This window comes from Ranitomeya variabilis, chromosome 5, assembly GCF_051348905.1.
Source record: "Ranitomeya variabilis isolate aRanVar5 chromosome 5, aRanVar5.hap1, whole genome shotgun sequence".
Taxonomy (NCBI): domain Eukaryota; kingdom Metazoa; phylum Chordata; class Amphibia; order Anura; family Dendrobatidae; genus Ranitomeya; species Ranitomeya variabilis.
The window spans coordinates 213,005,128-213,018,192 of NC_135236.1; the positions used below are offsets into that span (position 1 = coordinate 213,005,128).

Consider the following 13,065-nt stretch of genomic DNA (forward strand, 5'->3'; position numbering starts at 1 on the left):
ACAATACATACATATATGAACTTTTGTCCAATAAAACTGCTTGCATATAGCAATGACTTATTTCTTTACACTTTACCCTAGTTTAATTTGTCATTTTTACATATTTGAACTAAATGTTTCTGTTCTGTCATCTTTCCTTTTCTCATCATGTCACTGAGGTTTTTATGTTGGTTTTTCATTAATGTGATTGCTACATTAATGCCAACTCCAAAATTTACAGTGACTAGCTACTGTTAGGCTAAGTACACATTTGCGTTTGGCAGCCCTCCGTAGGGCTGCATACTTTTTCCCTTCATATCCGCACATGGGAACACAACATGCTGCGTTTGGCGGGCATGTCAAAATGACACATGCGGATGCATCCGCAGACAAACGCATGTCCCTGCTTACCCAATGTTATTTGAAGGTATGGATTAAAAGAAAATGGATTTTATGGACATACAGCGCTGGACTTATTTCTTTCAAGTTCTGAAAAACTTGCTGCACAGCAGGATCCGTGCGCTCTAGGAGGTGGTGAGCAGACACTAATCTCTTTTTTTGTATTTTTCAATGTTTAAGATAGGTACGCAGGACGCATGCACAGCTGTGCGGATATGAAGGGAAAAAGTATGCAGCCCTACGCAGGGCTGCCAAACGCGAATGTGTGCTTAGCCTAAGGCCTCTTTCACACTAGCGTCGTGCACTGCACGTCGCAATGCGTCGTTCTGTAGAAAAAACGCATCCTGCAAAATTGCTTGCAGGATGCGTTTTTTTCTCCATAGACTTGAATTAGCGACGCAGTGTGACGCATTGCCACATGTCGCAACCGTCATGCGACGGTTGCATCGTGTTGCGTCGGACCGTCGGCACAAAAAAAGTTACATGTAACTTTTTTTGTGCGTCGTGAGCGTCTTTTCCGACCGTGCATGCGCAGCCGGAACTCCGCCCCCGCCTCCCTGCACCTCACAATGGGGCAGCGGATGCGATGTAAAACAGCATACGCTGCCTCCGTTGTGCGGCGCTTCCACACTATGCGTCGGTGCACTGCAACTTCGCATAGCGACGTGCAGTGCACGACGCTAGTGTGAAAGTAGCTTTAGTGACTGGAAGTTGGATGGCGTAAACTTGTGAAACAAATGAGAAAAAAATGTAACATTTATGTCATCCGTTAAATGTGATTTGCAAATTTTGCAAAAATACCTTGCTCATAGCTATAATGTCCCAATATTGTCCTTGTATTATCTGCACATTTGAAGCAGTTTGCTCATATCTTGATGATGAAGATACGTATAAGTATTTGAGTATAAGGACAGGTGCAGAAGGCCATTTATTCTCTCATCCAGGAGAATTTGGCTGATAATGCAAATCACACTCTGATCAGAGTGTCATCATAATGTGATTCGATTCTCTTGAATGAGAAAATTTCTTGGGTGGGAAACAATTTCAGTGCACGGAAGTGAGATTGCACTCAGATGACATCTGATTGCCGTCCACGGTTTCCCACACACTCATTGACTTGCATGGTTGAGTGCGATTCGAATAGCGATTGTTTTTCTGAGACAGAGACTGTCCAAGGGAAAAATCAGACATGTTCAGGGCCTCATAGAATAGCATTGGTCCGAGTGCGATTCAAATTTTTGTTGAATCGCACTCGGACAGCAAATCTGCTCGTCTGCACCTGCCCCTAGGGGAGGATGCAATTTTTTGCATTTCGAAGGGGTCAGTCAATAAAGTTATGAAGTTTGCAAAGCTATGTGTAAAAAGTAGATTCCAAAATGTATGTTCAATTCCATATTGTTATTTATTTTTTTTTAATTAAATCACTCTTTTTAAAGCTACGCAACCTTTGTTTTTAAAGGCATATTGTCCAAAATAAAAGTAGGAGAAAATAAGATAACTATCAGACGGGGACATTGTGATAATCATTTCATCAGTCATGCCTCAACAATTTCTGAAGCATCTATCAGCTTTTTTATTGAAGTATCCAGACACACTGAAAGGACTCTGCTGAAAGAAATGGCTGCACACTTGTCACTCCTGGTCACGTTATTGTGATAAATGAAAGGTTAGCTGAGACATGGCCCTAGCAACCAGATTTCCTCTACAAGCTAGAGGCGGTTCTTGAGCCTGCGATCGGTGGTGGGGCCAGTGATGCACCTGCTGGCTTCCCCAGTGCATCCTGTGTGTTTGATGTGTGAGCAAGGACTTTCACTAAGCCTGTGTGTGTGTCTCTCTTTCGCTCTTGCTCTTTTTTTTTTTTTCTGGGAAGTGGAGGGGCTGCTTTCAACAGAGGTGGGCTGTGGCTATTGCAGTGAATGCTGCATTCAGAACCACAGGCAGAAGGAACAGCGATGTGTGAAGTTCCCAGCTCAGAAACCACTAGGATGTCTACTGCCATCAGTTCTTTCTCCCTTTTCGCAGAAGTGGGAATCTGACTCCTGTTTTGGTATCTCCGACACGCAGTATAAATAAAGCCTCAGTTATTGATAGATAGAAATAGCAGGAGGAGTTATAAAAATGCATTTGACGGTGGAGCCAGGAGAGCGCGGTGGAATTTAGAGGAACAGATACCATTGCAGACTAGCAACATGCCTGACTGCACTTGAGTCAAACCACTGTGAAGCAGCTTCATATTGTATTGTAACGTGCTGTGGATGAATGGAAAATAGGAAGGTAGCAATGGAAAAAAGGAAAAAAATGTGCTCTAGAACCAGTGGTATGTAATTTTCTTTCTTTTGAGAAGAGATTGGTGACAGGTATGTATCCTTTTTTCCCAATTATCCTCCATTTGCTGAACTTGTATGTTTTACACATTTGTTATTCAAGATATTTAATATTTCTAGCATGCATCTAGCATTTCCCAGCCAGGGGTCTACCGTCTATTGCTTGCACGGCCACTAATGTCGGGGGGGAAAGTACTATCCTAGTAATGTTTACGTAACATGTACTTCCACATTAGCATGCAAAGTTCATAGCGGAAAAAACTACAATTGTCTAAGTATGATGAGTCGATGGAGGGAGATTCTGTATAACTGATGAGACATTTCGGTCATGTATTTTAGAAATATGTAAGGACTTCAAATCGGATTTTGTGTAAATGATTCCCTCCTGGTTACACTGGTCGCTTAGAATACAATGCACAGTTATCTAGGTCATCATTCACACTAAGTAGCACACCTTAAGGACAGCACAGAATTTAAGAATCAAGCACTCATGGGAGAGCGTAGAACTGCGATGCTCTGCACACTATCTCTACTACACACACAGAGCTGTTGCCTATGGCTGAGCATCATGTCAAGCAGGGATCGTTTGGTGGAGCTGCTGCTGCTGCTGCTAATGTGAAATACTTTTTTTTTTCTAGTTCACCAAAGGATTAGTATTAAATTGAGATTTACAGATGCTTATGCATTTCTGCTTCTTGATTAATCTTTCAAGATGAACACCCTGCAGTTTATCTAGAAATATCAGTGCCAGTATCCTGTAGATTATTCTCTTGAGCAATTGTCATTCAGATTAAATTGTGATTTGTGCTGAACACGATAAGAAAGCTGGAAACAATTAGCACTTTGAGGTGGAAGCGAGCTCCACTAGACCATGGCAAAGTCAATTTAAAGGGGCAAACAGCTGAAAATCCTTTTTGATTCCTGAATTATGGCATTTTAGTAAATTAATGTAAATTATTCACAAATTCTGACTTGTTTTGATCCTTCCCACTTGGATTTTTTATCTATTATCCTTACACAAAATTATTTGAAAAATTGTTCTAATAATCAGAACTGAGCATAACTCGAGCCTGATATTTTTTGCAGACTCTAGCAAAGTAAAGGGTTACTGCTGTTTGGCTGGCAGCAAGCTGCTAACACTAATCATATGTTTGGTTGCACAAAAAAAATATCAAACACCTGAGTCCAGCATTAGGCATAGCCATTATTTAGAGTGGGACTCCTGGCTCATGGGAGGCTGATGCCACTGGTCTGCTTAAAAATTTATATGCTTCTTTGACTTCTTTTGATCTCAAAATCCAATCTTCCTATGCTCATCTGTATTCAGCTAGCCAAGAATGCAGATTGGATTTGCCTGATGTAATGTGACTTGCAGGCGTTAATGTGACTGTGCTGTCCCTTCGCCAACCCATCAGAAAGTGGGAATCCCAGCAATCTTCCTGATAATGAGAAGTGATTGATATACTGTGTACAGCGATTTTCTATAGTAGGGCCTACAGAAATCTAGATACTAGGTGGTCTAGATACTTCTGTATAACGTCTTCTTTACAGTTTAGTGTAAATCCTAGAGTATTAATTGTAAAGTTTTCTTACCAAAATGCTCCAATAAATAATGAAAGGTTCATTAAAGCCAATACAGCATAAAAACTGACAATTCATAGAATCGGACACTTTATGACTAAGCGTTAGTCAGTATGAAGTAGTAGTAGTTTGTACTCTAAAAGGTAAGAAAGGTCTACAGCCATTGAAGCTACACACAGACTTGTCATGTTTGTTAAGTAGACCTGTCAAATATATAAAACATTGTAGCAATATACAATAGATCTAACTAGAAAACAAAATGCTATATAATTAAACCATATTAATAGGTTTAAGACCGTTCTTTACTCTTCCATCGTCCTTTACCTATTGAATAAGATATTGAGATATAGACTACTTTGACAACCACGCTTCATGCTCAAATGCTCTGAGTTTTCAAACTTCCCACGCCACAGTAGGCAATAGTTTCGGAATGCAAATTACATAATTCAGTCATTTCATGTAGACATGAAAATCAGTTTGTATCCAAGGCTAGATTTACTTTGGTCTTAACTATTTAGAGACAAACCATTAATGTAAAGGCAAATGAAATGTAAAGAAATAGCACAAGTTCCATTCAATTAGACAGCAATCAGCATGTTAAAAGCAAAGCTATTTCTAAACACATGAGTAGGGCCCAAATGCTTAATTTCAATGTGCCATTATGTCACCTGTGGAGCTTTAAAAATGTGAATAATGAAATGAAGGCATTTTGATTAACTATTGGGGGATGCCATGTTTGAGGTCAATTAGGGCCATAATACTGTAGCTTGACCTAAACACCACCCTCATTACGTGTGCTATGCTGATGACCCTACTATAGAAAATTATACAATACATTAAAGATCCAAACACGCAACATTTCAATAACTTTTTCTGTTTCTGTCTGAGATTTCATTACTAGACTATTTAAATACAGGCACATAATAGTTTAAAACTTTTGTTAAGCCTCTCATGGAACCCAGATCTACTTTTGTACTGATTGTGTTAAAAACAATACTAATGTACCTCCACTTATTACAAATCTTTCCCATTCCCTGTAAAATGTGGCCACATAGTGTTTAAAAAGACGTGAACAATTAAAGTACAAGTGACATGGTTTTGAACAAAGAAAGAAATAGTTTCATTAATGCATACAACTGTTTTGGTTCCAGTGTTATTCCAGACTAATGTATGTTTGACACTTCTATATACCTTGGCATTGCTCAATAATGAATCTTTGTGTTGTCTGGCTTTCAGGTGGTCATATTGGTTAAGCTTTCACATGTACGTATGTCTTTTTTAATATTTTGCTCATGTTCCAGTTGAAGAAATGTATTATTTAAATTACCAGCTATGTTGAACCATGATGTCTTGTGTGTGGTCGATGTGTAAATTCATTTGTAAACTGGTAATACCCAAAAAGTGAAGTCTCATAGTTTCAGTTGGAAGTTCTGTAGTGCGTTGTTCAGTATATAGAAGTCTATTTACAAAGCTGTGATTTGGATCTTGAGCTGAGTGTCAAACTCAAGACAATGAGAAGATAGCAAAACATCAAAGTTTATTTCTTTAGAAATTCTTTAGAAATTAACTTATTTTTTAGTAAAAGATGACCTACTGTACATCTCATTATAGAGATCCATTGAGTAGCAGTGAGATGCTGTTTTTGTTAATGAGAATCGTCTGAGTCATAAGGGATTATGGCTAATTGATTGAACTACTCATATGCTAAAAACTGCAGTGAAGATGATGTTTACAAGTGAGTTTAACAAATGCCATCAGTTTCCAAAAACATAAATAACTATTTAAAATTACTATGCGTTACCTGAAAAATTATTTTATCTTTGTACCTTATTAACCAAGAGATAGGAAATAAAAAAAAAAAGGTTGACCACTTAGGACTGTGGTGTACCTGGAAAGTGAATCTATGTAATGCATATTTATTGTGACATTCGATTATAGCACAAAATCCAATCAGAAGTGTAATTGTTGAATGACCTTTGTAAATATACTTCCTGTTTTATGTAATGTTTTAGCTGTTTTGTATTTTTTATTCATTTGGATTACTTTATAACCACTGTTAAATGGGTAAATTTGGTTGATTTTTACACTTCACTATGTTTTTTTCCCTTGAACTATTATAAAGGAAGATGATGTAAGGTCTAATGTTGTGAAAAACTCAAACATGAATCTATTTGCATGTTGTATTCCAAAGCCTACCTCTTGACACATGATTGGCTGAGGATTCAATAGAGAATGGATCCACTCTATTTCTTCTTAATTCTCGGGACTTATATTTGTATACCAGTTTCAACTAAATCATCCTGAAACATCATGTTACAAAATTATTTCTCATGAATGTAGACCTTACACCATCAACCGCTCTTTGCTTTACATGTCAGCTGTTAAGGTGATTGCACTGCATGCTATGCTTACTATACTGTGTGGCTTTATTATCCATAACTGTGATTTGTACTGTATGAATCAGTGATCCTTAAACTGCCTTCATTGCAGAGACTTCCGGACGTCATGAGAAGCAGACGGTGTCTGGTCCTTCCGTAGGACATACATTCTAACACAAGTACACGTTTTTGCTTCTGCTACAGCTTAATGTTGTGGACTTACAAATCTTGCTCAGGAGCTAGAGATACTTGTTTTTTGCAAAGATAGTTAATATAAAGTTCCCCTGATGGTTTCTGCCTTATTGAAGAGCCTGATCTTCTCTTATATATATAAGCTTTGCAAAGGAATGTTTGCAAAGAAATTGGGGAATCCTACAAAAAAGAAAGAAAGTCCAAGCAAAAAGGAACAGGAGATTTCTGAATTTGGCCTAATCAAAAATCCAAATATTTCAACTACAATCAAAAGTAAAGTAAAAAAAATTGCCAAGTGTTCTTCTTCTTGTAACCTATCAACTGAAGAAGGTACTTCAAGGAAGGAGTTTTCGCTTTCTCCAACATTCAGTTATAGAGTAGCTATTGCCAATGGGCTTCAAAATAATATTATTCTAACTGGCAATAATAATGAGGATGCTTTTCACGAAATATCTTCTCTTGATAGTTCTTATTCAGAATCTTTAAGTGAAACAAGGGCTGGTAGTACAACCAAGGAATTCTCATCACACACCATGCCTGTAAGGCGAAACAGAAAAAGCATGAACAGTCTAGCTCCTTCTGATGGAAGCTCAGATGGTGAACGTACATTACACAGCCTAAAAATGGGTGCTTTGCGCAAGCTTAGAAAATGGAAGAAGAGTCAGGAGTGTGTTTCCTCAGATTCAGAGGTAAGCACATGGAAAAAAACCTGGGGATTACGAAGCAAGTCTTTAGACAGAACAGTGCGTCAGCAGAAAACCAATGCAATTGAGCCTGGCTTTAGCTCCACTGGTTGCATAAGTCAAACACATGATGTCATGGAAATGATCTTTAAAGAACTTCAAGGTATAAGTCAAATTGAAACTGAATTGTCAGAATTAAGAGGTCATGTCAATTCTTTGAAGCAATCAATTGATGAAATTTCTAGCAGCGTTGAGGTTGTGCAAAGTGAAATTGAACAGTTACGTTCAGGGTTTGTACAGTCAAGAAGAGAAACCAGAGATATCCATGACTACATTAAGCAGATAGGTCATCACAGTAGTAAACTTAGTCTTAGGTTTTTAAATGTGCCTGAAGAAAAAAATGAACTATGTGAAAATGTTGTTTATAGAATTTTAATAGAAAAAATGGGATTTTCAGATGCACAAAACAATATGAAAATTGAAATTGCTCACAGACTAGGGCAGCAAAGAGAGTGCCCAAATGCAAAACCCAGACCAATTCTTGTCTATTTTGCTACACAACAAGACAGAGATTTAGTTTTAAAAAAATGTTATAAACTGAAGGGAACTGGAATTGGGATTTCTACAGACATTATTTCCCATGAACTAAAAGTGAAAAAAGAAAAGCCACTTCCTTTGTCCCAGACATATGAGAGTATGGACATGAAATTTTCTGCTGTGGAGCCAAAGATTAATCATGATGAATGGGAATCTCATGAAGACAGTGATAAAGAGTTGGAACCAGACATAAACAGAAATAGTTATGCCACGGTTTCCAAGTCTGAAGCTCCGATAAAATCAAATGAGAGTAAAAGAAGTGGACATTCATCTCATAATAAAAAACCTCACAGAACATCTGAAGAGGTCCCTTATAAAAGTAAAGATGATTATGGAGACCTTAATTTCCAGTCACCTGTATCTGATAGCTTGGAAAAAAACAAAATGTATTACAGTGATTCAACTCCTTTGTGGCATTCACAAACTGATTTTTCAACACCAAAACTGAGTCGGTCAGAATCTGATTTTTCAAAGTTATGTCAGTCTTACTCTGAGGATTTTTCAGAAAACCAATACTTCATAAGAACAAATGGAAGTTCTTTGTTATCTTCCTCTGATCGAGAACTCTGGCAGAGAAGACCAGAAGATAATTCATCAAATTGGTATGCAAGCTCCCAAGAGCAAGCTTTTAGTAATGATGCAGAGCCTTACCCTGAAGAGAATGAAATAGAGAACACCGAAACTGTTGACAGTGGTGTCAGCAATGGGATACTTTGTGCTTCAGGAGACCGCAGTCACTATAGTGACTCTCAACTTTCTTTGCATGGTGATTTGTCACCATGGAAAGAATGGCACCATTTAGAACAAGGTACAGATTCTGGACTTGATACATCGACACAACATGGTTTTGCCTATAATGTCAACTGCCCTACAGATCAACAAATGGAAATTTATGCAAACAATTATGAAAAGTGCCAAAGTACAGATCTTCCATATAACACAGAAAACTACAATTACACGTTAGAGGGCAATTCTCCATCTTGTCCTGAAATCTCCAATGTGTCACAAAATCAATGGACTAGTGAATATGAAGCTTACTTGGAGGCAAATGCCAATGAAATTTATCAGAGCCAGGGAAGAATGTCGATGATGTACCGCAGTCAGAGTGAGCTGCAAAGTGATGACTCAGAGGATGCGCCTCCAAAATCATGGCATAGCCGACTGAGCATTGATCTTTCTGATAAAACCTTCAGCTTTCCAAAGTTTGGCTCCACTCTTCAGCGTGCTAAATCAGCTCTAGAAGGTGTATGGAGTAAAAGCACACAGAGCTTAAGTGGCTATGATGAAAGCGGCTCTTCATTTATGGGCAGATTCCGCACTTTATCACAATCTACAGCTAATGAATCCAGCACTACTCTAGATTCTGATGTGTACACAGAACCATACTATTACAAAGCAGATGATGACATTGATTATGGTGAATCTGTAGCTGGTAATGATAATGGAGCCGATTATGTGGAGGTGATGGAACAAGTTCTTGCCAAACTTGAAAACAGAACAAATACAAATGAAAATCTTGAGCAAATGCAAGAATATCAAGAATATGATGACAATGCCTATGACCCAGAATTTTCTGGTTTACAAATGGATGAATACAACATTCCATATGATGACTTGGCTCCTGAGGATATAATAGAACCTGAATCTGCAATCGTGTACGATATAACAGAGGATGCGAAAAACGATGTCGAGAACAAAAACATACCTGAGAAATCATTTGAGGTTCCAAAGAAAAAACGGATTCGTCCAAGTTTTAAGGAGGCTGCCATGAAGGCTTACAAGAAAGAAATGGCCGAACTTGAAGAAAGAATCCTTTCAGGAGGTACTTACATTTTTTTTTAAACGTGCACTATGTTTTGTAAAGTATGTTAGTGGTTTTCCACTTTTACAAAGATAGCCTTAGATAAATTAAGGATAAGATAGTTCTATAATTAAACAATAAAAAGAGGTAGCGTTATGTCAGTCACAAGCTTATAATAAAGTAATTATTACACTACACAATGACTTTGTCACAGTATTCATAATATTAGTCTTTAGGGCTTTTTTTTACAAGTGCTACACAAACAAATATATTCATTATTAAAAGCCCTCCTAGATTTTAGTTACACATAAGTGCAGATCCTCTTTTTACATGTGCAGTATATATTTTATAACTTTGGCCTACACATCATTAAAATTAATCCTAAATGTTAATTTAGCTATCAATGCCATTTAAAGGAGTATTCCCATCTCCAAGATCATATCCCAATAAGTAGTAGGTGTAATTTTAATAATATTAGCAAATACCTCCAAATTAGCTAGTTGCTAGTGGTCATAGCAATGGATACCTAAGGTCCTACAATGCCTGCAGATGAGGAAAGAGACATAGCAAATCAGAAAAACTATATTACATATCTCCAGTATTTGCTATTATTATTATTATTATTATTATTATTACACCTACTACTTATTAGGGTAGGATCTTAGAGATGGGAATACCTCTTAAGTGGTTTGATGACAAAAAGAATAAAAAAAAGGTAATTTAATCAATTATGTGTATGTTGTATATATTCTTATTTTGTATAATTGCTGCTAATCTTACATCTTAACCTTTGTTTTGCATGGCTAAACGATGGTCTGCTTTTATATAAAATGTTTTTGTCAAATATGATTGTCTAGAGCCACAATCTTATTTCGGAACTTCTAACAATTGTCAACTTGACAGACGCTCTGCACATATTTAAGAAGCTGGTGTGTAAATTAATGGACTTTGGATGTAACAAAAAAATACAAGACAGGACATACCAAGCAAGCAGTCAGTTCCATCTTTAGTCTTTTAAATGTATATCCAGAGTAATACAAACTTATCAAGATTCTTAAATGTATTTTTTCATAGGATCTAGCTATAGGGGGTGCAAGGTAGCAATCAAATCTGGGCCTTAGTGAAGGCCTCCCTACCACTTAGGGAAACAATATTTAACCAATATTAAAAATATTCCAGATTACTGTTACAAGTTTTGTATTGGGCCAAAGTTATGCATTGGTCAGTATATATTCGTTTTGTGTTCATTGTGTTTTAATTACATATCTAACACACTTCATTAGGCACTACTCTTGTGCAAAAATCTGCTAAAAGTGTAATGTCAGTGGATCCTTGCAGAAGGAAGATATTCATGTTGGTAAGGGTCCTCCAGAGAGGAGCTGGGGTTACAACCCTTCTTGTCAATAGAAGATATTGGGATTTCACAGTTTAAATAGTACAATAGGAATATATGAATCTCTTTTCTCAAATTATTTTTCATGTGAAACTTTTAGGTTAATGACACAATAAGTAGTGTTTGTACTTTTATTAAAAAAAATACTGTAATATTGATTTTTTTCATAATGCAGAGTTACTGTATTACCCCTTATGTAATGATGTTCCAATTAAATAAGCAGATTATTTGTCGTAAACAATGCTTTGATATGTGTACTTGAACAATGTGTACTTGTACAAAAGTTTTGTGACTTTTGGAGTTTTCACGCCTGTTTCGGAAACTTTGTCAAATTCATCAATAGTATTGCGTTTCTTGAAATGCCAGAAATGTTACTCCAGTCACTGACTGCACTAACATTTCTGACTAGGAGCAATGAGGTGCATGTCAGTGATAATTGCTCCTAATATCTAATGAATTTGACAAACCTTATTCTTGCACGCCCCTCATTAAGTCTGACATATACAACACCAGTTTTAATGAATAGGAGCTTATGTTTTTTTTAAAGTTTATACAGGCAATTTATTTAGGTCTTTACACCAGAATACTGGTGTAAAATTTCTCAATAAATCACATTATTTTTGCGCAACTTGGAAGTCATCATGCCACTCTACCCCCACCCCCTGCCTCGTCTGTGCATCATTTAACTGTATTGGCGCACTGCATGCGCTGATATAGTTTAGAATGGCAACTGCTCTATGTGGGCCGCTCTGAATGAGGGGCTCGGGGTGACTGCACCCTCTGTTCTCCTGGTATCTACACTACTGATTAGGAGTATTGTATTCAAGTGAGCCCATCCATTAAGACTGGCGTAATTCAAGCTTTAATGAATAAGCTCCTTGGCATTTGAAAATAGTCATTGTCTATTAATTATATCAGATGCATTGATGTTCTAACAGTCCTTGGATTCACAAACAAAATGTCATCATATAGGAACTAGGTGCGGAAAAAAATAGAATAGCACAGAGTGTAATTGGGGAATGCTGGGGAATTGTTAATACAATATAGAATAGAAATAGAATAGAAAATAGCTTAGATTACAGCACTAAATAGATAGGGATTTAGAATGAAATTTAGTTTGACCACCCTTTTAAGGAAGATGGGATGAAGTTATGACAGAGTAGTAGTTATCTTTTAAGGTTAGCTTCCCACAATCATATATTCAGTCCAAGTCATGTCCATTAAGAAATGGAGAGCAAATGGACCAATGTTATTTAATGGTGCAGTGCAGATGAGTGTTTTCTTTTCACTGAATGATTCTGTGTGTGAAAAAATTGCAGCGTGCACTGATTTCCGTGTCAGATGAGACTCGCCTATTCAAGTCTATGGGTGTAAAAAAAAAAAAAGCCAAACTGGGCCACCTCAGAGCATCCTTTTTTTTTGAGTGTTCTGGATAAAATTCTATTTTTATAACTCGTGTGAACTTAGGCCAAGTGTTATAAAATTCTGATTGAAGTCTTCAGTGGCAGAAAACATGACTCGCTTAGTCTTCATCTTTACATTAAGTTTTGAGGCCATTGATTTGTGTCCAGATATACACATAGTTTGGATCTGCTCTTACTGTCAGTCTGCATACAGAGTTTGGGGCGGAGGTCACACATGGCGCTTGGCGAACAAGTAGCACATGTCCACTGCAAGCGCTTTCCTAAGGCCACGTTCACACGTTCAGTATTTGTTCCACTCTTGATTTTGGCTTACA

General features: G+C 37.3%; 1 protein-coding gene across 1 annotated transcript in view; it reads left to right on the top strand.

Moving 5' to 3' along the window:
• The first annotated feature begins 2,150 nt into the window (after window positions 1–2,150).
• UNC13C (unc-13 homolog C) overlaps window positions 2,151–13,065 on the top strand; it is a 1,212,529-nt gene continuing 1,201,614 nt past the window's right edge. The window contains exons 1-3 of the mRNA XM_077263773.1: window positions 2,151–2,735; window positions 5,520–5,546; window positions 6,774–9,955. Of these exons, the coding sequence (XP_077119888.1) occupies window positions 6,949–9,955 (3,007 nt within the window). The 5' untranslated portion in view covers window positions 2,151–2,735; window positions 5,520–5,546; window positions 6,774–6,948. The remainder of the gene's footprint in view (window positions 2,736–5,519; window positions 5,547–6,773; window positions 9,956–13,065) is intronic.